At 37.3% G+C, this 27,907-nt stretch overlaps 4 protein-coding genes across 13 annotated transcripts; 1 reads left to right on the top strand and 3 right to left on the bottom strand.

Moving 5' to 3' along the window:
- Positions 1-295: 295 nt before the first annotated feature.
- LOC104736487 (chloroplastic import inner membrane translocase subunit HP30-2) lies at positions 296-2,342 on the bottom strand. The gene is made up of 6 exons (XM_087482664.1): positions 1,858-2,342; positions 1,629-1,744; positions 992-1,115; positions 734-882; positions 561-623; positions 296-471 (listed from the first exon to the last, which is right to left on the bottom strand). The coding sequence occupies exons 1-6, from the start codon at positions 2,143-2,145 to the stop codon at positions 435-437; spliced, it is 777 nt and encodes a 258-aa protein (XP_087338790.1). The 5' UTR covers positions 2,146-2,342; the 3' UTR covers positions 296-434.
- A 314-nt stretch (positions 2,343-2,656) lies between these two features.
- LOC104736489 (DNA-binding protein BIN4) lies at positions 2,657-6,002 on the top strand. 7 transcript variants are annotated; one of them, XM_087482659.1, is made up of 12 exons: positions 2,657-2,859; positions 2,963-3,057; positions 3,154-3,415; positions 3,565-3,626; positions 3,966-4,203; positions 4,276-4,343; positions 4,420-4,473; positions 4,636-4,744; positions 4,972-5,018; positions 5,106-5,132; positions 5,317-5,392; positions 5,531-6,002. In XM_087482659.1, exons 2-12 carry the CDS (start codon positions 3,007-3,009, stop codon positions 5,683-5,685), a joined length of 1,149 nt encoding a protein of 382 aa, XP_087338785.1. In that variant the 5' UTR covers positions 2,657-2,859; positions 2,963-3,006; the 3' UTR covers positions 5,686-6,002. The 7 variants fall into 7 exon arrangements, with proteins under 7 accessions (XP_087338785.1, XP_087338781.1, XP_087338784.1 ...); XM_087482658.1 differs by having other exon boundaries at positions 2,695-2,859; positions 3,963-4,203; XM_087482660.1 differs by having other exon boundaries at positions 2,701-2,859; positions 3,963-4,203; positions 4,288-4,343.
- LOC104736490 (pathogenesis-related thaumatin-like protein 3.5) lies at positions 5,894-10,437 on the bottom strand. Of its 4 annotated transcripts, none has more exons than XM_087482662.1 (6): positions 10,308-10,437; positions 8,595-10,002; positions 8,330-8,437; positions 7,944-8,032; positions 6,643-7,270; positions 5,894-6,540 (listed from the first exon to the last, which is right to left on the bottom strand). In XM_087482662.1, exons 5-6 carry the CDS (start codon positions 7,137-7,139, stop codon positions 6,078-6,080), a joined length of 960 nt encoding a protein of 319 aa, XP_087338788.1. In that variant the 5' UTR covers positions 7,140-7,270; positions 7,944-8,032; positions 8,330-8,437; positions 8,595-10,002; positions 10,308-10,437; the 3' UTR covers positions 5,894-6,077. The 4 variants fall into 4 exon arrangements, with proteins under 4 accessions (XP_087338788.1, XP_010454792.1, XP_019090405.1 ...); XM_010456490.3 differs by having other exon boundaries at positions 8,540-8,699; positions 10,308-10,403; XM_019234860.2 differs by having other exon boundaries at positions 8,595-8,699; positions 10,308-10,403.
- LOC104736486 (uncharacterized) lies at positions 9,245-9,946 on the bottom strand. The gene has a single exon (XM_087482663.1). It carries the CDS (start codon positions 9,944-9,946, stop codon positions 9,497-9,499), a length of 450 nt encoding a protein of 149 aa, XP_087338789.1. The 3' UTR covers positions 9,245-9,496.
- Positions 10,438-27,907: the final 17,470 nt, after the last annotated feature.

Genomic DNA, 27,907 nt, shown 5'->3' with positions numbered 1-27,907 from the left:
TTATTGGATTGTCCCTTTCAACCATTTCTAGGTCCATCATAGACAAATCAGATGTGGATTACATTTTTCTTTGCTATTGAGACTATATATTTGGTAAAAATATTTGAAAAGCGTTAATGACAAAAACACATGGGAAGATACAGATTCGTACTACACTTCAAAATTCAGCACAAATCAAGGGCAAGTTAAGATCATGAATCATTTGAAGATATGTTGCGACTTTATATAGTTTCGTTTCAAAGAAATCTAACATGAAGTATTTAGTAACCGAATCAAACGATAGCTCGTCAGACGATAGAAGAAATCAAAGTTTATTGCTAGCAACATCAGCCAATAATAATAATAATTAAGAATAATAATAGTGCTTGAGATCCTTATAACATCATCTTACAAAGACAAAGACACAGCCGAAGACACACAGAGGCTCTCAAGTCTCAACCACGACCCCGTTTGCCCTTCAGCTCAGGGTCCCTGCGTAATCACCAATATCAATTCACTTCACTTATTTGTTATTTCACATATTCAAGTCACTGAAATAGATAGAGAAGTTATATTCAAACCTTTGGATGTGATCAAGTATCAGTAGCCTTGGTCCAGGCGGGATGCTCACCTCTTTTAGCGCACTAGACACACGGAACAGAGTTTAGATGGCATAAGGTTTCAGTATAAAGACAGTTTTTATTTTTAAGTTGATACAGAAACGAAATCTCAGGAGCTCAAAACAGTACAGTACCTATCAGTGAGCAATGGCAAAGTGGGATCTGCTAATAAACCCTTCTTGAAGTTCTTTTCATACTTCTCTAGACCCAGTTTCAACAACATAGATCTGCCTTGATTGTAATATGGATCTTCAACGCTTGGTTTAGTGAATCTTTCACCCAACTGAACAAAACCGAAAAATAAGAGAATAGAAACTGATGATCTAATGACATGCCTACCTAGTTTCAAGAAGAGTATTATCTTCTACTATCCTCTATATATGATCACTCACCTTGAAAAATACTCCTTGAAAAAGAGCGAAACCGGCCGCAGTGGTGATAGCATTCATAGGCTGTCCTTGTAATCCTGAGCTCACCAGAGAATATGCAACTCCAGATCCAAATGCTGCGGCCACACTGCACAATTTAAAATCATGACTCTTTCCGCACTCATCGAGTTTCAAAAAAAAGAAAAACAAATAAGCCACTTTGAATCACCACACATCAAAGATTTGGGTTTATGTTGTTTCATTTATAAACACAGGTCAAAGCCCTACAAAGGAACAGTGAATCTTTTCTTAAGCATCAGAATGATCAATAACAAGCTGATTCCGGATAAGATTGTACTTCTGTCATCATAAACGATGAAATTTTCATTAAATCAAAGTCATATTTTTTCCCCTGTCATGGAATCTATACTATCCTATGACAGAGAAGCTGATTAAGACCTGTAACTTAAGCCAGCTTTATTAAAAAAACCTAACTGATAATCAGAAAACAAGTGCAGAACAGAACTGAGTCCTATGGAAATGTAATAACCAAGAAACAACAATTCACACACACACACACACAATACAATCTCTAGTGATAGCTACAGATCCATATAGGTTACAGCTACAATTCTCAAAGATCAAAATAAAAAAAACTTACGCAGATTCTAAATCCTCCTTGCCTCGAATCCGTTTCATAACACAAGCTATACCAGCATTAACACCAGTTATAGCAGCAAAGTTCCGAGCTTGAACCAAAGGTCCACCAACAAGAGCCTACAACAAAGTTTCACAACATCAAATTCAAAACCTTCAAAAAAAAAAAAAAAAAAAAAGCAATAAAGTGACATAAAAACCAAATTAGGGTTTAATAGAAAGGTTTTAAAAACCTGGGTTTGCTTTAACGAAGCCATAGCTTGAGGGTCAACACCACCAGCCTGAGGCATTTCAGGAGATAGAGTACCCATAAGACCACCGATAAAAGCTCCCTGAACACCACCCATGGCAGTGACTACGGCAGCTTCCACAGGTAACTTCTGTTTTGACAACCATGACTTGACACCAGTCTCAACCTCCTTGAATTTGACTTGGAACTGTTGAATTGGATTCTGTTGATCTTTCATTAAGCTCATCACCGCCATTGTTTCTCGTTTCTTGTCTCCTCCGTCTTTCCCCATTTTTTTTTTTTTTTTTGTCACACTTTTCGTCCTTCTTCCTTCTCCTTATCTCCCTCCTTTTGCCGTTTCCGTCTACAATACCTTATTGGGTCTTTACAAGCCCATTTGATTAGTTTATTGGCCCAAACGTTAATAGCGGCAAATTTCAAAACGATTAGAAAGAAAAAAATAATAAAAAAAAATCCTAAAATTGTGTTAAAAAAAACTGTAACAAAATCTTTAAAATTTATAATAATACATTAACATTCTATATATACATTATAAATTCACATTTTCGCAAGAAAAAATCTCCTCCTGCTGATTAAAATTTTTGTTCTCTTTTGCCTTAAAACAGAAATTGAAAACACTAACTTTCGCGTCACATCAAACATCACTAACAAAAATAGAGCGACATCTCTATTTATGACGATTAGGAATATAATTTTAATGAATCAGTTAGTAACCGTCGTTGTTGGCGACTACAGTGCAAGACAGGCCCATTATATCAATCTTTAGACCCATTGGGCTTTTTGTTTCAACCCGTAAAACGCTAACAAGCAGTTTGTGCCTAATCTTCTTCTTCCCGCGTCTTTCACACACACAGCTTCAATCTCGCCGCCGGCGAAACCTTTGCTTCTTCTCTCAGTCAATTCAGATTCCTTTTTCTAGATCTCGTCGCCGGAATTCAACCTCAATTAGATTCGCTGATCACTCAATTTCGTCTTCTTCTTCAGGGTAAGCTTCAATTTCATGAAAATTTCAGTCGAATCTATGGGTTTTAAGGTCTCTTTTAGGGTTTTTGATTTACAATGTATATTACCTATATGGATGTATCTAGGAGCTAATTGAGTTGAGATTGAAGTTGGGAAGAAGTGAAAAACTATGAGCAGCAGCCCCAGAGAGGGATCTCCCGATTGGCTTCGCTCTTACGAGGTTCTCAGATTCAATCTGATTTTCTAATTCGAATGATTGGTTTTGGGGTATTTTACAGTATCGAAATCGAAAAATTGGAATGATTTTGTTACGCAGGCACCTAAAATTACATCATCGTTGTCACTATCATCATCATTGTCTAAATCATCTCCAGATGATAGTCCTTTTAGGGAATCTGAAGTCCTTTCGTCTCTTGCTGTGCCTGATGACTGTGATGACATTTTGATTCTTGAGAAAGAATCTGTGGAGTCTTCTTCGTCTAGGAAGAAATCCAAAACGAAGGTTGTGACGAAGCAAGTGAGTATCGAGCAAGTGTTTTCTAGGAAGAAGAAAGCAGATGATAGTCTCAACCTTGAAGGTAACGGATGGTGATGCACAAAAAATGTGTTATCTTTTTCTGCTCTTGAGATTTTAGATACAAAACATTACGGGTAGGGAGTATATATGGAGTATTGTTTATCTGTTTAGCTCTTAAAAGGATGCTTTTGATTGGAGATCCATTTGCAGGGAAGCAGAATGGAAACAAAGTTGAAGGTGAAAATTTCCCTAGCAAGCATAAGGATGCTCAAGTAAGTTACTATTGGATACTGTCTCCATTGTACTCCTTAGTGTTGTTAGTGGGTAGTTATTGTGATTCGAGAATTTTCTTGTTAGGATGTCTCTGTTTGATTATCATGATTGTGTAATATACACTTAGTTATAAACTTCCTCTAGAGTAGCTTTCGGTTATATGAACGATGATGAAATTAGTTGGCGATCTCTTATCCGCACTCCATCTGTCTTAGTAAGAGTTTTTAGTTTGCGTGGATTAGCGAATTATGATATCCAAGGGTGTAAAAGTGCTAAATTCTAAAGTTGGTATCTTGTTGAGAACTTATGATTACACTGTTTATTATTCTCTTTAGCAGGGACAAAATGATTCTGTGTTGCTTCTCTCATCTGATTCTGAACCATCCTCCAGTAGTCCGATAAAGCAGGAAGTAACGGTGCCAACTGAAAAGGATGAGGATTTTGTTTATGAAGCTAAAGAGGGAGAACCTGTACTTAAGAAAGCTCCAAAGGAAAAATCTCCAAAAACAAAGCCTAAAAGTAGTCGCAAAACATCCAAGATTGAAAATAGTTCAGAAGGAATTTTGAAAAGTGAAGGTAAGAATTGTATCAAAATTTTGTGAATTTAGGATTCTTCTAAAGCAATGTAACAGTCCTTCCCTCATGCAGATAAAGATACAGATACAGATGCCATAATAGCCGAGGAAGTAACAACGGATAAGAATATCAAGCCTTCTGTAAGGACCTTGTGCTAGGACCATTATTGTTGTTTCTTCTCTGGTTCTTCCTTATGATCAGATTTTCAAATTCCAGGGTTCAAGTTCAAGATTACCTTTGGTACTTTCTGAGAAGGTGAATCGTACAAAGGTAATACAAACACCGTATGTTTCTTTGCACATGGTTTTATACTCTAGATATATCATTGTTATGGAAGCTGGTGACACTTATGTTTTGGAAAGGCCAGAACTGTATTAATTTTTAGAGTCTTATTTTTTTAAAGCTGATAAAAACAATGAACTATATTCACAGGTACTCGTTGAATGTGAAGGTGACTCGATAGATTTGAGTGGAGACATGGGGGCTGTTGGACGCGTGGTTGTTTCAGACACAACCGGGGACATGTACATGGATTTAAAAGGCATGTTCCCTCAAATATACATATAACTGGCTTCAGTCTCTCTGCTTTTTATTTTTTTATTTCTCCCAAGAACCTCCAAAAATGGTTCTCTTTTTATTAGCAAATCATGTAGCAGAATAGCTATGGCTATTGAATGCAACAAAGCTGATGCGGTTACAAGTATCCTATAACAGAGTTAGTTCATGACTGGAGTCTCTTTCGTAACACTTTGTCGTTTCATGTTTCAGGAACCATATATAAATCAACAATCATTCCATCCAGAACATTTTGTGTAGTACGTTTTTGGTTTCCTTCTATCTTTCCGAATTGTAAGCGCATTTTGTGGTTTATAATTATTCACACTAGTGATCTTGTATTTCAGGTTAACGTAGGTCAGACAGAGGCAAAGGTTAGTAATTTCTATTGTGCTTCCTTAGTTTCAACCATCCTAAGTTCTGTATATTCTTGCTCATAGATTTCGACTCTGTGTGCACTCTAAACTTTTGCTAAGCTAAAATTTTGAAGCTGGTTGAGAAACTAAAACATAAATCAGAACGATAGCCTAAGTTTTGGATTATATGTTTCCTTGTCAGATTGAAGCTATTATGAATGACTTCATACAGCTGACACCACAATCTAATGTGTATGAGGCAGAAACAATGGTGGAAGGTCAGCTCGATCTCTCGTTTCTGTTTAGAGCGTAAAGACATTATTGCTACTTTGTCTTCTTGTAGCACTATTCTCGATTTGGTAAACTGATTTTACGAAAATGATTGCTTCTCTGGCTAATTTTACAAACCCATTTAGGCACCCTGGAGGGATTTTCATTCGAATCAGATGATGAAAATAACAAAAACACGAAGAATGCTTCAAAGCCCGCTGATCAAAGTGGAGGAGCAGAGGAAGAAACCAACACAAAAGCCAAAACCAAAGCCAAAGCAAAAGGCGAAACTATACGATGACAAAACTCGGAATTTCCTCCTATGAAATCGATATGAAATCCCTTATAGTAAAAGAGCATTTGTTTCATGTGGAATCTTTTGCAGGTTTTAGGAAAAAAGAGAGGAAGACCATCTAAAGAGAAGCAGACACCAGCAAAAAAGGCTAAAACTTCTGCTCCTAAGAAGCCTAAAACCAAGAAATGAGTTGTGATTTTGATTTCTCCCACTCTTTTTTAAAAAGTGACAATTCGTTTGTTTATTTGATACAACATTATATACATCAAATAGAGTAATTTACATGTATGAGTTGTGAAGCCAATGCAGACAATTCAAGGCAATCTATTTGAATAATAAGCTCAGAATCTATGAGTTATGTATCACTTTCTCATTAGAAAAAGAAGAGTGGTGACGGTTCATGTCATGCCTGAATGCCTCAAAGCAGTTAGACTGAAACCAAGAAGCAACAAGACTGGAAAAGGTCGAAGTATATCGGATGAGGATCGAGTCTCTCTTTGACTCTGATCCTCAATTGGGGGATTCATATACTGGTCGTTTGGAACTTGGTTCACAGTGGGAGGAGGCATGAACTGCCCATTCCCATTTTGATTCTGAGGTGGGGGAGCCATTGATTCCTCGTTTGGTCCAGGTGGGTTCTGAGTGAGAGGCGCGATAGGTGGACTGTACTGATTTTGAGTCGGTGGAGCCACCACAGGTTGATTGTATTGATTCTGAGTGGGAGGAGCCATTGGTTGGTCATATGTTGGTGGAGCCATAGGTTGACCGTACGGATTCTGAGGTGGAGGAGCCATAGGTTGCCCAAACTGATTCTGAGGCGGGCTGGGAGGATCCGAACTCTGGCTGTCTGGTCTTTTTACCCTGGATGGGGATAAATAATCAATCAGAATCTGCAAATACTTTTTTGAAAAGTTGCGGAGTATTGTAAAACACTGAAAAGTGAATAGGCATATGGTATAATACCTGCCTGGGCAGAAGATAATGGCATACTCAGAAGCCTGGCAAGTGAAAGTACTGGTTCCATCATCAAAGGCATAGCTATAAGCTCTGGGACAGGCTCTCTTGAAGATGGAAGAGTACAAAGATGGTCGGCATGTGGTCGGGTTAGCAAATTGACCGCTGCAACAGTACTGGTCCAACCCAAAGGCCTCACAAGCGCTCTTGCATGCAACAACTCCTCCTCTCTGTTCCTCTTCCTCTCCCATCACTTGAAGCTCCTTTGGACAGCTATTGTTGACATCAGCAACACATCCTGTAGCATTACAAGCTCCAACCAGCCCACCACCGGTTGGGAGAGCAACTATGGGAAGGTTATACCCATCAACGAGACTGATATCGTAGAAATCTTTGTCATCAGAACCGTGACCAAGTGTGATCTCAAAAAGTGATGTTGGCGGAGCAGCACCATTACCGGCGCACTCCAGCTTCCCACCGCAGTCTCCGGTCATACATTTTCCCATGCCATTAGCATCAAAGTTGCAACCAGTCCTAGCCCATATCCGACCTGACCAGCCTAGAGCCGAAGGAATTCTAACAGACTGTCCCACATCAAGCCTGAACCCCGTCGTGGGTAGTGCCTGGGTGCCAGAGCCTGCAAGAGTTCCGGGCCATATAGTAAAGGGACAATTATTTGTGATAACAAACGTGGAGGCATAAGAAACAGAGAACAGTACAGAAACATAAAAAAGAACAGCCATGTGAACCATTGGTGATTTTCCCATTACATTTAAGTTTTTAGAAATACGGATTTGGCTGGGAGGTCCGTGGACCAGGGTTTATAACAAATAAAATGTAGAGGGAGAGAAGGTTTCAATGTTGAAGCGGTGAAGTTGCTTTCAAGAGCTTCAAGCCGCAAGACAATGAAGTAGGGTTTAGCATTACTCTTAGGAAACTGGCCTCTCCGACAAGGCAATTCTTTGCCTAACTTCCCCAACCTCTTTTCATCCGTTTATTAGATTATTATAGAAAACTAATGACATGATAGAGAATCTACACTAATTCCTTTTCAAACAAAATTAAAGTAAAAAGCTTAATTCAGATCCAGGTTCCTTGACATGAGTTGATAGTATAGTTATGAGATAAGTAACCAAATATCATCTTTGGTAAAAGTACTAAATGATTTAAAAATTCATATTCCTCACAATAAAATTTTATTTTTATACGAAATTCAATAATGAAAAGTGGAAAAGAATTAACAAAAACAAAAGTAAAATAAATTAGTGGTTGTTATTATCATTAGTTATTAGGGAGAAATATTCCCATACCGTTATCTTATCGTAGCAGCTGAGTCAAACTCTGATACTTTGCTTCTTCACAGGAGAATCTTCCACGATCCCAGGAAACAATCCAATACCTTAGACATTAACCTTTCTGTCAGTTAAACTATTGCATTAAATCCACGTAGAAAACACAATTTGAAGCAACCTTTCCCATTCTCAATTGAAAATTTTTTACAAAGCCCTCAAGTTGCTGCAAACCAAGAAATAGTATTCTAAATAAAGACTACATGGTGTTTTTTTATCTGAGTCAATTCAGATCATCATTGTATATGTACTTCAGAATAGATGGTTTTGTAGGTTGTAGTAGCCTAAGACTACAACAAATAGCTAGGATACGAGGAGGTGTATGTAGTATGTACACAATGACTTACCAAGACTCTGATTTAGGTGGGAGCAAAATAAGAGATCCGATTCCATCGGAGCCAGATATAATAACAAGTTGTCTTCATCAGAAACTTTACATTCTAAAGAGATTGTACCTGGTCATAGATATTGGAAAAAGATCAGAACCTCAGATACAGCCACACTAGAGAGAAGGGAACAAAAGTCTATAGTCATCATGACAGAAGATAAGAGCTCACAAGTAAAGAGAAAACGCCGGGTAACAATTCTGTAAACTTTATGTCACATAATTACCATGTTTAGCTGATACTTTTGAACACAGTTGGCTGCCACATCCTCGTTGGGTAGTTCATACCTATTCCATGCGCTCCTTCCTGCTGAGGACAAACGCAAGAGGACCTGCAAAGTAAGAGTTTAAACATCCATCCGTTAGACTTTTCCTTTGGTTAAACGAAAAAAACAAAATATATCAAACAGACAGATCAGTGTAAACAAAAGAAACACAATTAAACACTCCTGATTTTGCAACATTTGAAACCTGCACAAACAGAAAACATCTTCAGAACCCCCAAATACATCAATCAAGGAAAGTTAAATAGAACACATAATCTGTTAGAATTAGGTTTCGATCAGAAAGAATCAAAGGATTTTTCTGCAGGATAACAAACCATAAAATATCCTTTATATTAAGGAATTAGTTAGCAATGTGTAAAACCCTGTAGCACCACACTTACAGAAATCACCCATGGTGTGTCAGGATCTGCGTAATGATAGCACGCTAAAAGTCCATGGTAACCAAAACAATATACATAGCTGAATAAAAGCCTGTCTAAATAACGTATCCAATCACAAGCAAAAACTAAAGATGCACAAGAATGTATATCAAACATCACAAAGAAGAAGAAGCAAGTTTGCTACTCTATTACACCTAAATGCGACATCAATAAGATCCAGAAATAAAGCATTAGAATTATAAAGTCTCTCCTACATAAGTACTACATAGAGTTCAACATTCAACAATACTAAGATAAAGCTCTCTTTTAAGGCAGGGAGGATGCCTAGAACCCCCCTGCTGGAGCAATAGCACAAAGTCTCTCTTATCCATAGTTGTTCAAAAGAAAGAGAAAGGGAAGTTATTCTACTTAAGATAAAGAGCCTCTCAGTCTCAGGAAATTTTGAGGAAGACCAACATGGATCTAACTCAACTCCATCCCGTCTCCAGCTGGGCTGCAGATGGGGCTCACAGCAGAGAAAGACCTCTCGAAAGGAGAAGCATGGAACTGGGCATCACGACGACGACGCTTAAACGAACAGCTCTCAGAAGGATGACTCTCCGCATCGAGCTTCCTCCGAACACCTCTCACAGCCTGCTCCTCAACCGACGAGAGAGGGAAAACCCGGCCGCTAGCACGGCACAGAGAGCTATGGTTATCATAGAGAATCCTCTGGTTACAGTTCTTGTCGCAGACATGAGTCAGGCCAGTTAGTTTGCAGCGGTACATATTCCCACAAACAATCTCATTCTCACATTTCCAGTCACATTTGTGACCATGGTTGGGTCCATCGCAATCGCGACCCAGAATTGCAGACAAGTAAATAACATTGGGTGCAGATGTAACCATGGGAGATTTTCCAAATACCTCCATCTTTTTTTGTGTCTCTCTGTGATCTGAAAAGCTCCACACACACAACCTTTAACACTCTGCAGAACCCAATAGAGCCGAAGAAACCATCAATATCATAGCCAAAAGTTGTACAATCTGAGAGACGTAGATCACTCCACAAATTTAAGCTAATCAATTCCTCTACTTCACAAATCCAAAATTTGAAATGATTCAAAAACATAGACAGATCCTAATTGTAAGCTGCGAGATGAAGCTACCAGATCTGACTGTAGAATAATGAAGATTCTCCGAGGAAATTACAAATTCCAGAAGCAAATACACAAAGGAAGAGAAGGAGAGAGAGAGAGAGAGAGAGAGAGAGAGAGAGAGAGAGAGAGATTACCTGGAGAAAGAGAGAGAAGATACTGCAGCAAACCAAACCCTAATTTTCACTCTTCGAGAGAGAGAAATGAAAGCAAGACGAAGGAAGAACAAAGTGAGGGAGGAAGAGGATGAAGATATTTATAGATTATAGAAAAACTAACACTGTCTTTTTTAACGGATTATATTATCTAAACTCCGTTAATTAACGGTGTTATATGTGTACTTCAAACTAATTCGTCTATTTAAATTTCGAAATTTGTTTTGTCGTATCTGATAAATAAAATCACGTGTCACTAATTCAATGGTTATAGTATCTTAAATCCTTTCTCTAAATCCCACGCGGCAAAAAATTACAAAACTCCTCCCACCCAAATTTCACCTATTTTTTTTATCTTCTTATAGTTTACCTATTCGACTCAATATGATATTTGAATATTTTGCATTTTTTTACTTGGTAAATATGGTTAGTAGGTGGTTAGTGTTGAGTTGTGTGAATGAGATTAGCCATATTAGATTTTTTTTTAAATCATTATTTATTAGTTTCATTTTATTTTTTGACAGCATGTATTAGTTAATTTCGTAGAAAAGAGGAAAACGAAAGAAAAGGAGAAACGGTAAGGGAGAGTAGAGCGATGACTTTGGCCAACCTAACTTCATCCGTCTTCTCTGCTCCTTCACATCTTTTTTCCTTTTAACTTCTAAAAAGAAATATACTCACAAAATTTTGACCTTTTGTTGTCAGTTGACCGGGACTTGGGCTTAGTTAAAAGCCCATTGGCAAATTTAAAAGATTTACTATTACCTGAAATTGTCTTTTTCACTGAAGGTACACCGACCAATATTTTTGTCAACTGATGTAAAAAAAACAAAAAAGACAAAGAAAATTTTAGAAAGCAAACCCTGTTGTGGCCAGTGGCCTGACTAAAACCTTAAAATTTCAAGTGAGAAATATAATAAGAAAAAAGTGAAATAACTTAATCGTTGTGAACAAATTTCAAAAAAATTGAAAAAAAAAGGTTATAAACTCGCTTAGATGACAACAAACTGATTGACATTTGTTACTAAAATAAGTGATAACGAAATAAATTTGTTACTAAAAATATATATATATATATATATATATTTTAAAGTGATATTTTAGTGGATGATATTAATAGTTCAGACTTCAGATCAGTGAGCTAGCTACACAGACGCACTTATGTTCGTTCATGGATATATAAGTATAACCACGTGTTAACCTACTCGACGATAAACCCACGTGAATGAGGTACTACGGATGCTTACTTCAAGACAGATCCAACAATAATAGTAGTTTAAAATAAGACATATAAATTTCTTTCAGAACAAAGTCAACTAAAGTCTTTATTAATATGGTAACGGTAACATGTCACGCACTTCCAATTCAATGCTTATCTTATTAATCCATTTTCTTAGCTTCCCTAAAAGCCTCCTACCATTGTTCCTACTAGTAGTTGGGGAAACTAAATGAACTACATGCAATGCAAGTGACATAAACTGCTCTACCTTTTTTAGCTACTAAGTCGTTAACACTTCCAAGTTCTCCAATGGATGTGAGGAAACTAAGTTAATTGCAAGTACTTTGTGATATGCAATTCCTAACTAGGACCATGATGCTTGTGGATTTTTCAAAATCTTAAATTTTCTTAATGCCGTGGAAAACTTTTGATCAGCCCATAATATTTTTGTCTATTTGGAATTTTTGTAATTGAGTTGTTGTTGTACCAATAACTACATTACACCCGCGGTATATCGCGGTGCAAATTATTTATAACTAAAATATTTAAGTTATAAATTTTATTTGTTGGTTAAATATGTTACAATTGTATAATAATTTTTAATTTTATGATTTAAAGTTTAAACTATATAATACCATAATATAATTTGTTTTTTAAATAATATTTATTTAATCAATTTAATTAGATATGTTTATTCTCTAATACCGATAGTGTTAACAAAATAATGAAATGATGTTTTACCCGTATAACACCAAATTAATGATATTAAAATTTTAATCTATATAAATATCGACAAACCCATCCCGTTATATAACTTCGTCCAGAGATATTTTAATTCGCACTATATAATGTTAATTTTTTATATTTATTGTTTTGTATTATAAATATTAGCTTGAGTTGATATGTTATTTATTAAGATTGTAACCATTTGCATTTTATAAGATTGACGCTTCTTATAAAATTTAAATATTTATAATACTTAGAATTCTTTAAAAAGTTGAGCATTTCTCGTAAATTGAGTAATATATGTCCGTTTTTAAAATGTATTACATCATATGCAGGAAAAAATCACAATTTTTATTAACTTATATTATAAAATAATTCCAGATCATTTAAAAATAAATTCAAATAAAAATGAAAAGGAAATAAGGAATTATATATATATATATTTTTTTTTTTCAACCAAACTATAAATATTAAAATAGAACTCCAAGATTGGTTGCCCAAACAGGAGGAAACGAGTTTACAAAGGTAGATTCTGAGGTTGAGATCGTGAAGATCGAGCTAGGCAATCGGCTCTGACATTAGCGTCTCGTGGAATCCTGGTGAGGGTAAAGGAGGTATAGGAACTTCGAAGCAGTGAGAAATCCTCCAGCAGATTAGAAAAAGCCGGCCAGTCTTCCGGCGTCTGCACCATCACCGTTAGCTCTACGCTATCCGTCTCAAAAGCCTGACAATCGACTCCAGCCACCAGTAAAGACTCCATAGCCCAGATCAGCGCTTGTAATTCTGCATGTAGAGGTGATATACTCCGACGGTGACTCCGTGCTCCCAACAGGATCGTTGTAAGCTCTCCATTGCAGCACCACCAGCCCAAACCCTGGTAGGGATCTGTACCTTTCCAAGAACCATCAAATTGGCATCGGGGAGAGGAACCCCTGTCCTCCGAAAAAGATGGAGGATCCAGATAATTCACTGAGTAAGACTTGGCCTCCTCCCACAATAATTTATCCGTAGCCGATTGATTCAAAATCTAAAGAGATTCTACCTCAATACCCTGGAAAACCTTTTTATTCCTATCTTTCCAAACTGACCAAATAATCCAAGGTAGTTGAATGCCGATATCCGAGACCCCGGATTGCGAAGACGCCCGCCAAAAAATAAAGTCTAAATTCGCATAAATCGATGTGTATGGAAAACCCCCCTGGTCCATCCGTATAGGCGACAACTCCCAAATACATCGAGACCTAGGGCACTCAAAGAGCGCATGGTTTATAGTTTCCACTGCAGAATCGCATCTCTTACACACGGTGTCACAACGAACACCCCGATGTGCAAGACGCTCCAACACAGGTAGAGTACCCGAACCAATCTGCCAAAAAAAATGTTGGATCTTGGATGGTACATCAAGTTTCCACGATTGGGCCCGCAAAGCCGTACACGTCGGCCCATACTCTACATCCATAATTAATTCCCGAGCTAACTGGTAACCTGATTTGACCGAATATTTCCCAGATTTAGTATAATGCCATATTAATCTATCCGGTTGATGAGTTCTACTAACCGACATACTCTGGATTAGTTGTATATCCCCCGGATCAAAAAACTCCTTCAAAGTAGGTAGATGCCAATTCTTAGTCTCCGGGTTAATTAAATGATTAACCATTAATCTCGGAAGCCACAACCTCCCTCGACCATTCGCCGGTCTAGGGCGAATATCCGGTATCCATGGATCACGCCAAACCGAAATAGAATTGCCAGAGCCTACCGCCCATCGCGCCCCCTGCTCCACCAATCCCTTGATGGAATAAATACTTCTCCAAGCAAAGGACGGATTAGATGTTTTTTTTGCCATAAGAGGATGTTTGTTCCTGAAATATCGACTTTTCATCACCTTAGCCATTAAAGACGTTGGGTATTGAATTAGACGTCAAAACTGTTTGGCCAACATAGCCTCATTAAATTGTTCCAGAGCTCGGAAGCCAAGTCCCCCTTCAGCTTTATCTTTACATAGTTTGTCCCACGCAACCTAATGCATACCAAGAGCTTTGTCATTGGACTTCCACCAGAAAGTGGAAATTGCACTTGTTAATTTAGATGTTAGTTCCTGAGGTAGCTTATAACACGACATAACATGGGTAGGTAATGCCAAAGCCACTGATTTAATCATAATTTCCTTGCCACCCTTCGACAAACACTTTGCAGACCAGCCATTAACACGATCATCTAGCCGATCCTTAACGTAGCTAAACACCTTAGTTTTCGATCCTTGAAGATTCTCAGGAATACCCAAGTAAGAACCCATGCCACCCTCCTTAGAAATCCCAATAACTAACTTTAACTGGGATCGAATATCCGGAGTAACCTTTTTGCCAAACATAATAGATGATTTAGCCAGATTGACCTCTTGACCTGAAGCTCTGCCATAGGTACCGATTATATCCATAACCGTCCTACATTCCTGGGCAGTTGCTTTGCAAAAGAACAGGCTATCATCCGCAAACAGCAAATGCGAGACAGTAGGACTACCACGGGCGATGGTAATACCCGTCAATTTTTTCTCCCTTTCAGCCTTCTTAATATCAGCTATCAAGACCTCTGTGCAAAGAATAAATAAATATGGAGATAGAGGGTCCCCTTGTCGTAACCCCCTCTGAGGTCTAATAAACCCTCTGGGCTGACCATTCAAAAGAACTTGGTACGACACTGACGATACACACCACATAATCCACGAAATTCATCTCCTATCAAATCCTAACTTGACCAAAACCGCCTCCAGAAAATCCCACTCTACCCGATCATATGCCTTACTCATATCCGTTTTAAATGCCAAAAATTCCGAATTACACCTACTATTAGTATTTAATCCGTGAAACATCTCTTGAGCCACCAGGATGTTATCAGTAATTAACCGTCCAGAAACAAAAGCTGATTGAGTTTCTGAAACCAAACGAGGCAATAGACGTTTCAGACGGAAACACAACACTTTTGAAATAATCTTATAGCTCACATTACATAAGCTTATAGGTCTAAACTCCGCCATCCGCTGAGGCCGTTCCACTTTAGGAATAAGACAAATATTGGTCTCATTTAAAAGCGGATCAAAACTGCCAGTGCGAAAAAACTCTTTAATTAGAGCCACTAAATCTCCTTTGAGAGAAGACCGAAATCTTTGGAAAAACAAAGCTGTCATCCCATCAGGACCTGGAGTTTTCTCCGGATGCATAGCAAACAGAGCTTGTCTGACTTCCCTTTCCGAGATATCCCTGATAAGATCTCTGTTCATACCTGCCGTAACAATCGGATCAATTGCTTGTAGCATCTCAGAAATACCTCCACCGTCGGATTTCTTGAACAGATCCTCAAAATATGTTGTAGCTATATGTTCCATACCCGACGCTGATTCATCCCAAACGTTATTTGCACCAAATAAACCAATTATCCTATTCCGAACCTGCCGTTGTTTAGTGGATGCGTGAAAATATGAAGTGTTTTTATCCCCAACCCTTAGCCAAAATTTTCTGCTCTTTTGTTGCCAATAAATCTCCTCATCCCGGTATGCCTCTTTCAATTTCTTCTCAATTCCCCGAATATCTTCCAGCGAAACCGAGTCATCCATCTTCGCATCATGCAGAGCAGTCTTCAAAGAAGAAATAATTGATGGGCCAGTACTGACATTATTTTTCCTCCACCAGGAAATCGAATTCCTACAATTCCTTAATTTATCAACAAAACCCGGAATCCTAAAATTCCATGTCCGATTCCAACCAGACTCAACCGCTCCAGTCAATCCCTCCTTACCCAACCACCGCTTATCAAACCGAAATTGTCTTTGTCTCCTCCAGACCGCCGTCAAACAAGTTGCTAAAATTGGACTATGATCTGAACCAATCATCTCCAAATACTCTACTTTCGAATTGGGATAGAGGGCGTGCCAGTCTTCATTACCTAAAGCCCGATCAAGTCGGCAACGAATCACTTGATTATTACACTGATTCCCACGCCAAGATAATTGATCCCCATAACATGGAAATTCAAGCATCCCAATATCCTTAATCATTGAGATAAAAGGTTTGAAGGAATTAGCTGACCGCAGGGCACCACCCTGCTACTCATGGTTACCAATTAATTCATTAAAGTCTCCAATAATAAACCAAGGATCAATACGAAAAGATCCAATGTCCGTTAATTTATCCCACACTTTTCCGCGATGTTGAGGAACCGGGTCACCATAAACAAAAGAAAAATATACCAATTGATGATCAAGAACAGCTTTTGTATCAATTATACGGTCATTATGAAATAGAACAGAAAGATTTATTTCATCCTTATAAAATAAAACCAAACCACCACTAGCCCATCGGGGTTCAACAGTAAACATTTTATTATAGCCAAATTTTGATTGAAATTTTTGTAAATAAGAAAAACATTTCTTTGTCTCTGATAAAAACAAAATATCTGGTCGATGCTTCCTCCACAAATCACCTAAATAATTCTCTGTCAGATCAACCCCAATGCCCTGACAGTTCCAACTTAGGACCTTCACGGTTTAGCCAGCGGTTTCGGGAGAGCCCCCATCCCTATCTTTGCTGGTCTTATACCAATGCCAGCCGGTTTTCCATCCACAGCCTTGTTCCCTTGTTTTCCCATCCCATTCTGTTTGTTACCTTCACCTGCAGGTTTAGATAAAGCTTTAGCTAGCAAACATTTACCAGGGGAAGCTAAAATCAAACCAGGCTTCCTAACTAGTTTCTTAGGCAGAGAAGTAGGCCTCCTCGACCCCTCAATTCTCGTACGACTGATATTAACTTCTTGCAAAGCAGCCTGTACTACATTCACATCCAAATCAAACATTAAGGATGGTGAGGAAGTACCTTTCGGATCCTCCACATTGGGGATAGCATCACCCGAACCCAAGTCTCCCAAACCCGCATTCACCTGGTCGAGCGCAATCTCACCCTCTTCTGGAAGGTTACCATGTGAGGTAACACCCTCCTCGAGAAGATCATCAGTCGCTTCATCAAACTCAGAATCAACCAAAACCGCAGTAGTACCATGAGGAGGAGAACTCTCCCTAGCTATTCCTTGTTGAGCAATTCCTTGATCAACCACGTCAGGATCAACACCAAGAACCCCTTGTGACTGCTTCTCTAAGAAACCGCTTTTTGCCTTGTACAACGGTTTCGGCCAAGCTTTCCCTTTCCCCTTACGGTTAAGGGGGAAGGAATTAGCCTGTCCCATGTATCCTCCATGACCCCTCTGAATCTCCAGCTTATCTCCTGACCCGCTTGCAACTGCACTGTACGTCCGTTTCTGTTCCCTCCCTGAGCCATGGTGACGAACCTGATGAAACAAACCGGAACTACCCGCCCCAACAGAAAACTCATAAGCTTGGAAGTCCAAAGCTCTCTTGACTACCTTTCTAGGCTTCTCCCAGCCCCCAGCATTGTGGAAAACCCCTTGATTCCCCATCCCTTGTTGTCGCTGAACACCTCTCTTCTCAGGATGATGCTCAAACACGTGACTCCCACCAGCTTTAATCAACTCTGGACAACTCTTCTCATCGTGGGTAAGACGAGAGCAATTTTCACAATAGCCGGATAGTTTCTCATACTCAAGAGTCACCACCACTTCATCTCCAGATTCGAACGGCACCAACAACTTGAAAACAATAGGATTAAAGCCATTTACCGTAACACAAACGCTCCCAAATTCTCCATCAATATCTCGGATTATACCAATCTTCTTGCCAATGGCCTCCAAAGTAGCAACCTCCCACAGATGCATCGGAATGCCAGAAACTCTCACCCAAAAGTTGATGGCAGAAGGATTAGTAGGAGATACAATGGGATCCCACTTAACTAAGGAAAGCATCCAACTATCAAAATGGTAAGGACCATTCTGAAGAACCCCTTGAAGATCATCCGCATCCGCAAAATTGAACTGGAAAGTTCCTTGACCCAAATCAGCTCCCACCACTTTATCTTCAAGCTTCCATATCTTGGGCATGGTGGATAGCAAAGACTCAATCCGTTGCACCCCTGGATTCATCAGTCTCCCTATGAGTGTGAGATCAAACTGTTGAATCCTCTGAGCCAAGACCGAGTTTGATATTTTTACAACTTCCGTACGCATCAGCGAGCCCTTACCCTTCATAATCGCTGATTGAGACATTGAAGAAATCACTAGCCTCAAAAACCAAGCTCTATCCGCTACTAACCACCGCAAATCACCACTGAAAGAAAGTAGACGGAAGTGAGAAAATGAAAGACGGTGTTGTCGAGTAAAACCCAGTCCCCAGATAAATACCCCTATATCAATCTTGATACGCTGATATAATTCCGGAGATACTCCAATCAACCAAAGAAGAAATCTAAAATCCACAATCATAGCCCAAACAAATCCCAATACGTGTATCAGCTGAGAATAACATCCTGACAACCAGAGAACCAACCCCAAAACTCCCATAAACGATATTTCCGTTTTTAAGACCAACACACCCCAAACAGAATCCAAAATCGAAAACGAACCTTCAAACCCGATTCTACCAATATCCTCGAATCGAATCGAGATATCCAGCCATGCCAAATCTCCAAATCCCAATCGCATCGAATCTCCATTGAAAGAAATAAGATCCCAAACCGGAGGGAGATTCGTTTCGAAAATCACGATCAGATTTCCGGTCTGACCCCAACCATCCTCCCTCACCGGAGAACGAGAAAGTCCCTCTTTCTGTTTCCCAAGCTCGTCGAAGCCACTCATTCAAAAAGCGAATCGAATCGCCGAGATCGCCATCCGTTACTTTCCCAACGAAGAATTTTTTTTTAATTAACAATTAACAATTATAGGAATTATATATTTATGTTTGAGAGAGATAGAAAGATTTCTATATTTTTTCAAACCTTACTTAAAATTAATTTGAAATTTTTGGTAAATAATATTAAAATCAATGCATTAAATGCAAAAACTGCTGCAAAAATACTAGTATAGATAATAAGAGATATAGCAATATTGTGCTGGTGGGAAACCCTCGAGGAATATACCGTTGCCGAATCAGCTGTGAAATAAATAAAGATGAACGTCACAGATAGTTGGTGGGCATGTAGTGGGCCTCTGGTGTTCTGAAAAGGTACCACTTTCCTCAAAATTTCTCCTTTTTTGGTTCTTTAATTCTTTTCAATAAAAAGTTACATACATTTTATTTAATTTATCTGTCCAAAATGAGCTATTTAAAATTCCACTTTTAGATATATTCTAAAATAAAAAAAAACTTTCTCTCTCTTCGCTCTCTCAATCGTTCAGAGAGAGAAATTTCTTGTGAGATCTTATCTTCCATCGATGGCTTCATTAGTCATGGTGTTCGGATTTTGGCTCTGGCATGCGTTGGCTTTCTATGCAACGATGTCCGGCTTCTGACTCCGGCATACGTTGGCTTTCTATGCAACGATGTCCGGCTTATGGTTTTCCGATGGTGGCTGGCTTTCTCTAGCAGTGGTGGTTCTTGCAAGCTTTGTTCCCGGAATTCTTCCGGCTTTAGTTTTTAGTTTTTGATCTCGTTCGATTCTAATCTGCTTCGGGTTTGCTTGACTTTGATTTCTCTTTTTCATTCCTTTGATCTAGATTTGTAATTCTTCAATCCTCCTTTCTTCTAAAGGGTTTAGTTTGATCTTTGAGCTTCTTGGGTTTTTTTCATTTTAAAGATCAACTTTTTAGATGTGGATTGAAGTTTAATTTGGTGTCTTGGTCTGATTTTGATGAAATTAGAGCAATTGTTTGTCTTTCTCATTGCTGACGCTTGTTGAATCATTTGGGTTGGTTTGATTTCTGGTGATTCTTATGTTTGCATAATAAAGACATGCTCGATGGATTAATCCTAGCACAAGTTCCTTGAAGATTATAAGTTTGATTGAAGATGAAGATGAAAAGTTCTCCATAAAGTGGAGTCATATTCTCATCAAACCTTATTTGGAATCTCGCCTTTAATTCTCTGGGTGAAGCTTGAGATCTATAGCAACTTTCCGGCGAATATGGCCGGAGTTAAAGCTTTCCGGCGTAACAATATTCTGCCGGTGTACGAGACTCCCTTCTCTTCAACTTTCCACGTGTCATCCAAATCGTTTTCTATTTGTCACATGTACTATGTGTTGTACATCGATTTTCCTTCAGTCTAGGGTTTTCTTATCTGGGCTTTTAGGTTTTTGGACTTTTAGACTTTGGGCTTTCCTTTGTAAGATATTTTGGCTTGTCAAAGTTTGCTTTTCTAATAAAACAACACACTTGTGAAAAAAAAAGATATATTCTAAATTTTTATTAATAATTTTACACCAAATTTGAATTTTGAGTCTCAGAAAATGTAATTCCTTATAGATTAATATGCAAAGTTTATTGAGAATTTAGAGTTGCATCACTACAGACTATCGAAGATATAGCTTCGATATATGTCATGAACATAATTTGTAGCAAAAATTTGTGATGATAATTTACTAATTAGAGACAAAATTTAAATATAAAATCTCGTAGTAAAAATATAGCCATTTGTAAAAAATAGTGACAACTTTAGATATTAATAAAGTTTTTGATAAATTGCTACTAATAGATAACCATATTTTGTGACAAATATACTCACTATTTTGGATCGTAACTAAATTTGTGGTAATTAGTTACTAACTATTTTTGTGGTAATTAGTTACGATTAAGTAACAATATTTTTATAACAATTATAATCACTATTATGGATCAGTACTAGTTATTATTTTATTTTTTTTGTCGTCTGATCAGTACTAGTTATTTTTGAGGTAATTTAGCTTCGAACCAAAATCAAAATCTGTACAAACCAAAATTTGTAGTGCATGCATAGTTGTTCATCGTAGATTCGTGTATTGCTAGGAGAACTTGTCCAATCATATCATACTAATATTAGATCATATATTTTCAACAATCTTGTCATAAATTAACGAAAAAAAACTATGCTCAAATTTGAAAATTTACTGTGACCTATTGATCGTTTATATATAGCTGAAATAAAATTTTCTTTATTCTCGTTTTTATAAGATAAATTATGTTATTATATTAAAATATATCTTTTGCAATGAAATTTGTAACTTACAAAATTTAATATATACTCTGTTTGTCTCTCTCTTGAAGATAGATGTTATGTAGTCTTTCCATGTCTAACAAAGATTGATATTCTACCACTTATAGTTAATTAGTATTAATTTTTTTGTAAATTTCAAGAAATAATCATCAAGAAAATTTGAAAATCTTAATAGTTATTGGTCTATAAATATATAATACTTTTTAATAAAAAAAAACAATATTGTATTTAAATTTAATAATCATTATCTCTTAATTTGTGTAAAACTCCTCAAACATCAATCTCTAAGATCATCATTATCGGTTTAAGATTAAAGTTTAAGACATCCCATGATTTGAGGATGTAAAATGTCTCTGCCTAGACATTATTTCTACTGTTATGTAGTCTTTCCTAGCCCTGAGCAAATAAACCGAATCCGATTAAACCGATCCGAAAAACCCGATTTTGATCGGATTCGGATACTGTGTAAAAACCGATCGGTTTATTTTTGGATTGTGAATCGGATTTCGGATATAAACCGATCCGAACTGAAATCCGATCGGTTATCCGCTAAACCAAGGACACCTTGTTAATTCTATATACATACATATATATACAGTTTTGTTTTGTCCTTCAACACCCCAAACCTCCTTTTCTTTTGTCTCGACTCTCACTCTCTCGATCCTTCTCAAGTCTCGACAGAAAACTTTTTCCGACTACGGACTGCCTCTCAACAACTCAGCCCTAGTTCCCTTGCTTTATATTGAGATGCAAATCCCAATTTCCACACTAGAAACCCTAGTTGATAACGAGTGCCGTCAATCCCTTATCCCCTGTCAATTGCGTCAAGGAATCACTCAGAGGTACTTTCTTCTCTGCTTTCGTTTTCTCCTATTTAAGCTTTCTTTAATTTCATGGTTTCTAGTTTCTAGTTTCTCCCTTTGAAGTATATGTGAAGCTTTATCTTTTGTTCAAAGTTCAGAACTTTAGATCTGTTTTTTAAGTTTTATCTGGTCGTGGGTTGCTTGAAAGTTTGAAAGTAGTAGTAGGAATAGGAACATATGCTTTCACAAATCCTTGTTTGATTTTACAGGAGCTAGCTACAAACGTTTTTGTAAAATGTTTGTCATAATCTCTATTTTTTTACTGTTTGTGAAGTGATGTTGTGATTGATTTGTTTTTTTAAACATAGTTCATGACTGTTTGTGAAGTAATAATGTGATAGTGTAATGGATTGGTTTTAAAAAAAATAGTGTAACTGTTTGTGACTTTGTGAAGTAATACCGTGATTGATTGGTTTTGTTTAACATAGTATGTGGATGTTAGTGAAGTTATTATGTGACAGTGTTATTTAGTTGTGATTGATTGGTTTTCTACTTTTCTTAAACCCGCAGATGGATTCTTCCTCACCTAAACCCGCAAATGACTTTGGAAATGAAAAAGATGGAGAAGAAGTAAAGTCTCAATCTCCTAAAACTGGTCACACAAGTCATGAAACTAGGAACAAAAGGAAAGAAGAAGTCGATGGTTCAATTCCTAAGGCTACGATGGATAAGAAGAAGAAGACTAGGGTAATACCAAGGTCATGGGTATGAGATCATTTTACAAGACTCGTAGGAGAGAAAGATAGATGTCGTTGTCATTATTGTACTAGAGAGATGGGTTGTGCGACAACTAATGGAACTACTTGTCTGAAAAATCATCTCGGAATCTGCAAGGAATGCAAGGTCTGGAAAGAATGCAGAAGTCAGACTCAACATGTTATAAATCCTACTAATGATAGTTTGCAGATGTCCAAAGTTACTGAAGATGTGTTTAGGGAAGCATCTAATGAAATGCTTGTTCTCGGTGAATTGCCACTTTCATTTATTGAAAGTTTGGCTTGGAAAAACTTCTGCAGAAAGGTTAATCTTCACAAACCTCACTCTCGAAGAACAGCTACTAGGGACATTGTGGAAACTTATGTGAAGAAAAAAGCAGAAATGATGAAGGTTATTGCTGCTAATAAGCAAAGGATTTCTCTGACAACGGATATATGGGTTGCACCTACGACAGGAGCTAGCTACATGGTCATCACAACACACTTTGTTGATGCAAATTGGCACCTAAGGAAGATGATCATTGGGTTTAAGCACGTCTTTGACCATACAGGGTCAACAATAAGTTTTGTCCTTCTTGACTGTTTGGCAGAATGGGGAATAAGGAAGATCTTCACAATAACAGTTGACAATGCTACTGCCAACACCAATGCTCTGAAGAAGTTCAAAGAAACGTTCAACTTAGTAGGAAATGATGCATTTGTGTTTGGTGGAAAGTTCATGCATTTACGTTGCTGTGCTCACATCATTAATTTAGTTGTGAGGGATGGTTTGCATGATCTTAATAAGCGTGTGGAGGCCATTCGAAATGGTGTTCAGTATGTTCGATCTTCAAGTAAAAGACTCGAAGCCTTTGAGCAGAAGGTTGAATCAGGAAAAATGACAAGGGGAAGTTTGTCATTGGACTGACAAACTAGATGGAATTCAACTTTTCTTATGTTAACAAGAGCTTTGAAATTCAGGTTGGCTTTTGATAGGATGGAGGCTGAAGATAAGCTGTATAATGATTACTTCTGTGAAATTGTTGATGGAAAACCGAGGAGTGGGCCACCAACTAAAGAAGACTGGGATGAAATAGAGAGGCTAGTTAGGTTTCTGGTCGTCTTCTACAACTCAACCTTAGTGGTTTCAGCATCTTCTACTGTCTGCTCTCATAAGTGTTACAATGAGATTGTTACCATAGAAAGGAATCTTATAGCATTGAGCAATAATTCTGATGAGAAGCTCAACTTAAAGGCAAAGGCTATGAGAGACAAGTTCGATAAGTACTGGGGTGGATTGCAGAAAATAAATAAGATGCTAATTGTAGCTAGTGTGTTTGATCCGAGGAACAAAATGAAGTTTGCTGGTATGTGCTTTGATATGCTATATGGTAAAGATAGTTCAGAATCAAAGGAGCTTAGCAAGTCAGTCAATGATGTTTTGGAAAAGCTGTTTGAAGAGTATAGTATTGATGCGACAATGGTTGTTTCATTCTCTCAGTCACAGTCGACTGCAACATCATCTTAAAGTGATATTGATCACAAAATGGATCTCGATAGTGATCTTGAATATCAAAGGATGGACACTATGTACAAAGAGATGGTATATGAGATAGGTTTTCAAGATGCAAGTACGGAGTTGGAGCTATATCTGAAGGAGAAAGTGAAAAATCCGAAAACTAACCAGCTTGGGATACCATTTGATGTCTTGGGATGGTGGAGGATCAATGGTGCCAAGTATCCTATTTTAGCTTCAATAGAAAAGGATGTGCTTGCTATGCAAGTGTCTTCTGTTGCATCTGAATCTGCTTTCAGCAATAGTAATAGAATCCTAGAACCATTTAGGAGTTGCTTGAGTCATTACATGCTTGAGGTTCTCATGTGTAGTGAGCAGTGGTTAAAGAGTGAGATTCAGTTGAGTGAGCAAGGAGTGGTTACTACTCAGCAAATGCTTGCTGAAATTGAGTTGCAGGATAGTCTTCAGAGAGGTAAGTCCTTTTCATTCTATCATTTTTCAATTGTGCATTTGAGTATTAGTGTACTTATTAACTTTGTCTAATTTAATTTTCTTTTAGAGTTTGAGTCTCAATGCAAGTTGGGGAGCTGAATTGAGAAGTCTCTTATCTACTAGAAGTAGACAAATAATACGGTATGAACAAGTCTCACCTCTTTAACTTATTTTCAGCGCTTTAAAAGTGGTTTATACAGAGCCTCGAGTTGCTCATGAGTCATGTCCCTGGTACTTTTAATTTCTTAAAACCCGATCCAAAAGTCAGTTTTTAATAAAAAAATTCGATGATTTTTAAGTGGTTTATGTTCTGCAGCTTTCTTCTTGTTCCTTCGTTTGAATCAAGTTTTTTTGTTTTAGTGTTTTACACAGGTTCTTTTCTACATTATTCCACGTTTGAACTGATTGAGAGAGGAATCAAGAATGCTTGGAAGTTGGAATTGTGTTTGGATCAGTGAACTTACATCGCTTGTGTTTCAGTTTTTTTCAGTCTTTCCCTTTGGAACTTATTTGTTATTTCAGTTTTATGGTTTGGATTTTGAAACTTGGAGATGGAGTACTTTGTTTAGTTTATGAACATGATTATGAACTTGTGAATTGTTTGGTTTAAACTTTAAAGGATTTGTTAGGCTAGTTTTGAATGTAGTTTATTCGGATTGGTTCAGATAGTTCGGGTTCTTAGTATAATTCAGATTATAATGCGGATTTTAATCTGATTATAGTTATCATTCGGATTTCTTCGGATTCTTAAAAAAAATTGAAAACCGATCCAAATCCGAAATAATCCGAACCGATCCGATCCAAACTATATTCGGATTCTAATCGGATTATATACAACTCAATACGAAAAAACCGAAACCCGAATAATCCGATCCGATCCGATCCGAAAATCCGAATGTCCAGGGCTAGTCTTTCCATGTCTAACAAAGATTGATGTTCTACCACTTATAGTTAATTAGTATTAATTTTTTGTAAATTTCAAGAAATAATCATCAAAAAAAATTGAAAATCTTAATAGTTATTGGTCTTTAAATATATAATACTTTTTAATAAAAAAACAATATTGTATTTAAATTTAATAATTGTTATCTCTTAATTTGTGTAAAACTCCTCAAACATCAATCTCTAAGATCATTATTATCGGTCATACTGATACAAATGTCTTAAAAATATATTAAGATTAAAGTTTAAGACATCCCATGATTTGAGGATGTAAAATGTCTCTGCCTAGATATTATTTCTACTGTTCAAACATCTAGAGACACTATTATTATTATTATTATTATTTTTAAAGACATTTCAATGAGATGACCAATGTAGATGCTCTAAGGGACAAAGGGAGTATTTTTTAGCTATTTCATAATAAAGATACATTATTTATCATCTTATTTTTATTTGGACATTTGAAACCCAATAGTTTTTGGTTGGAGTAAAATACCCAATATATTAAATTATTGTCAAATAAAATCTTATCTTTAAATCGATAGTAGATTTCAACCAAGACTTGAGCGTGTTCCGTTACAGAATTTTTAGCTGGCGTTAAATATTAGTCAGACGTTTTTAAACGTATATATACAATCGGTTTACTGAACATTGTTGATCTGTCGTCGTAGCCTAGTGGTAACGTGTGTATTTTTTAATTAAAAAAACCCAGGTTTGACACCCTTTACCTGTGATGTTGCAAAAAAAAAAATTTCCGTTTCTTTTGAAACCATCGATGCTTTTTGTCCCAAAACCATTGGCGAAAAACAAGGAACGATCATCATCATCTACTATAATCGTAGTCGTTGATGATGATGATGATGATTCACGATTTGTTCCTCTCTGAACCATCCTTTGCCGTTGTAGAGAATTTTTGGATCAGAACTATTGGTTAAACAGAGCCTAGAAAATACGAGATCTAAATCGAATATGAAAAAGCATCGACGGTTTAAATTTCACACCCAATTTAAAAAATAGTGCCGATTTCAAAGTCAACATTTGCAAATATTAGTCAAACGCTGACTCAGATGACACATGTCTATTGAGGTGGCATCGTATATCAAAACGACGTCGTTTTGGTGTTATAATTTAATTTTGAAAACAAATGTACTACCACGGATCGAACCCAGATCCATCAAGGGTTTTAAACAAACCTTTTACCATTTGATCCCACAAACTTATTCGAAAGGCAGGGGAACTTTAATGTTTATAATGAACCTTACTAGAGAAATTCATTGTGATCACCATTCTTCCATTCCCGTCGCTTCTTCCAGTGGTTTGCTCTGTTTCAGGTGCTAACCTCCACGAATCATCGACTTAAAGAGATTATTTTACTGAAAAAAATTTGTAAAATAACATGAAAGACCACTAAGGGCAGATCTGGGAGAGGAGGAGCCAACGAAGCCGGATCTGGATGGAGAAGAAACCACGGCGGAGCACGACCAAGAGCAGCCATCGACGATACCAAAGAAAAAAGGGAGGATGAAGATTCTCACCCAGTGGATATAGTTATAAACATAAAAATTACATAATATTTCGAATAAGGCATTTGGATAATTTGGTAAAAGGTTTGCGTTAAAAGCTTCTTGGACAAGGGTTCGAGTCTAGTGTCTTACTTTTTATTTTGAAACGAAATCACATGTCAAAACAACGTCGTTTTCGATATATGATGCCACCTCACTAGCCATGTGTCATCTGAGTCAGCGTTTGACTAATATTTGCTGATGTTGACTTTGAAATCGGCACTATTTTTTAAATTGGGTATGAAATTTAAATTTTATTTGAGTACAAGTATAAATTGGCACCGATAGTTTGTACAAGTAGAAATTGACACTTTCCATATTGTACAGGTCGAAAATGGCCATTTTCCCGCTACATCAACGTATTCATTTAGTTTTGTTAACTGATTATATATATCAGTTTAAACACGTGTCGTTGAAATTTAACGCCAATTAAAAATTCTGTAACGGGCGATTAACGTTGTTAAGTCCCGGGTTGAAAT

The sequence above is a fragment of the Camelina sativa genome, chromosome 13 (genome assembly GCF_030686135.1).
Source record: "Camelina sativa cultivar CO46 ecotype springtype chromosome 13, ASM3068613v1".
Classification (NCBI taxonomy): Eukaryota; Viridiplantae; Streptophyta; class Magnoliopsida; order Brassicales; family Brassicaceae; genus Camelina; species Camelina sativa.
The sequence above is the reverse complement of the archived record's forward strand: the minus strand, read 5'-3'. Positions and strand labels throughout refer to the sequence as shown.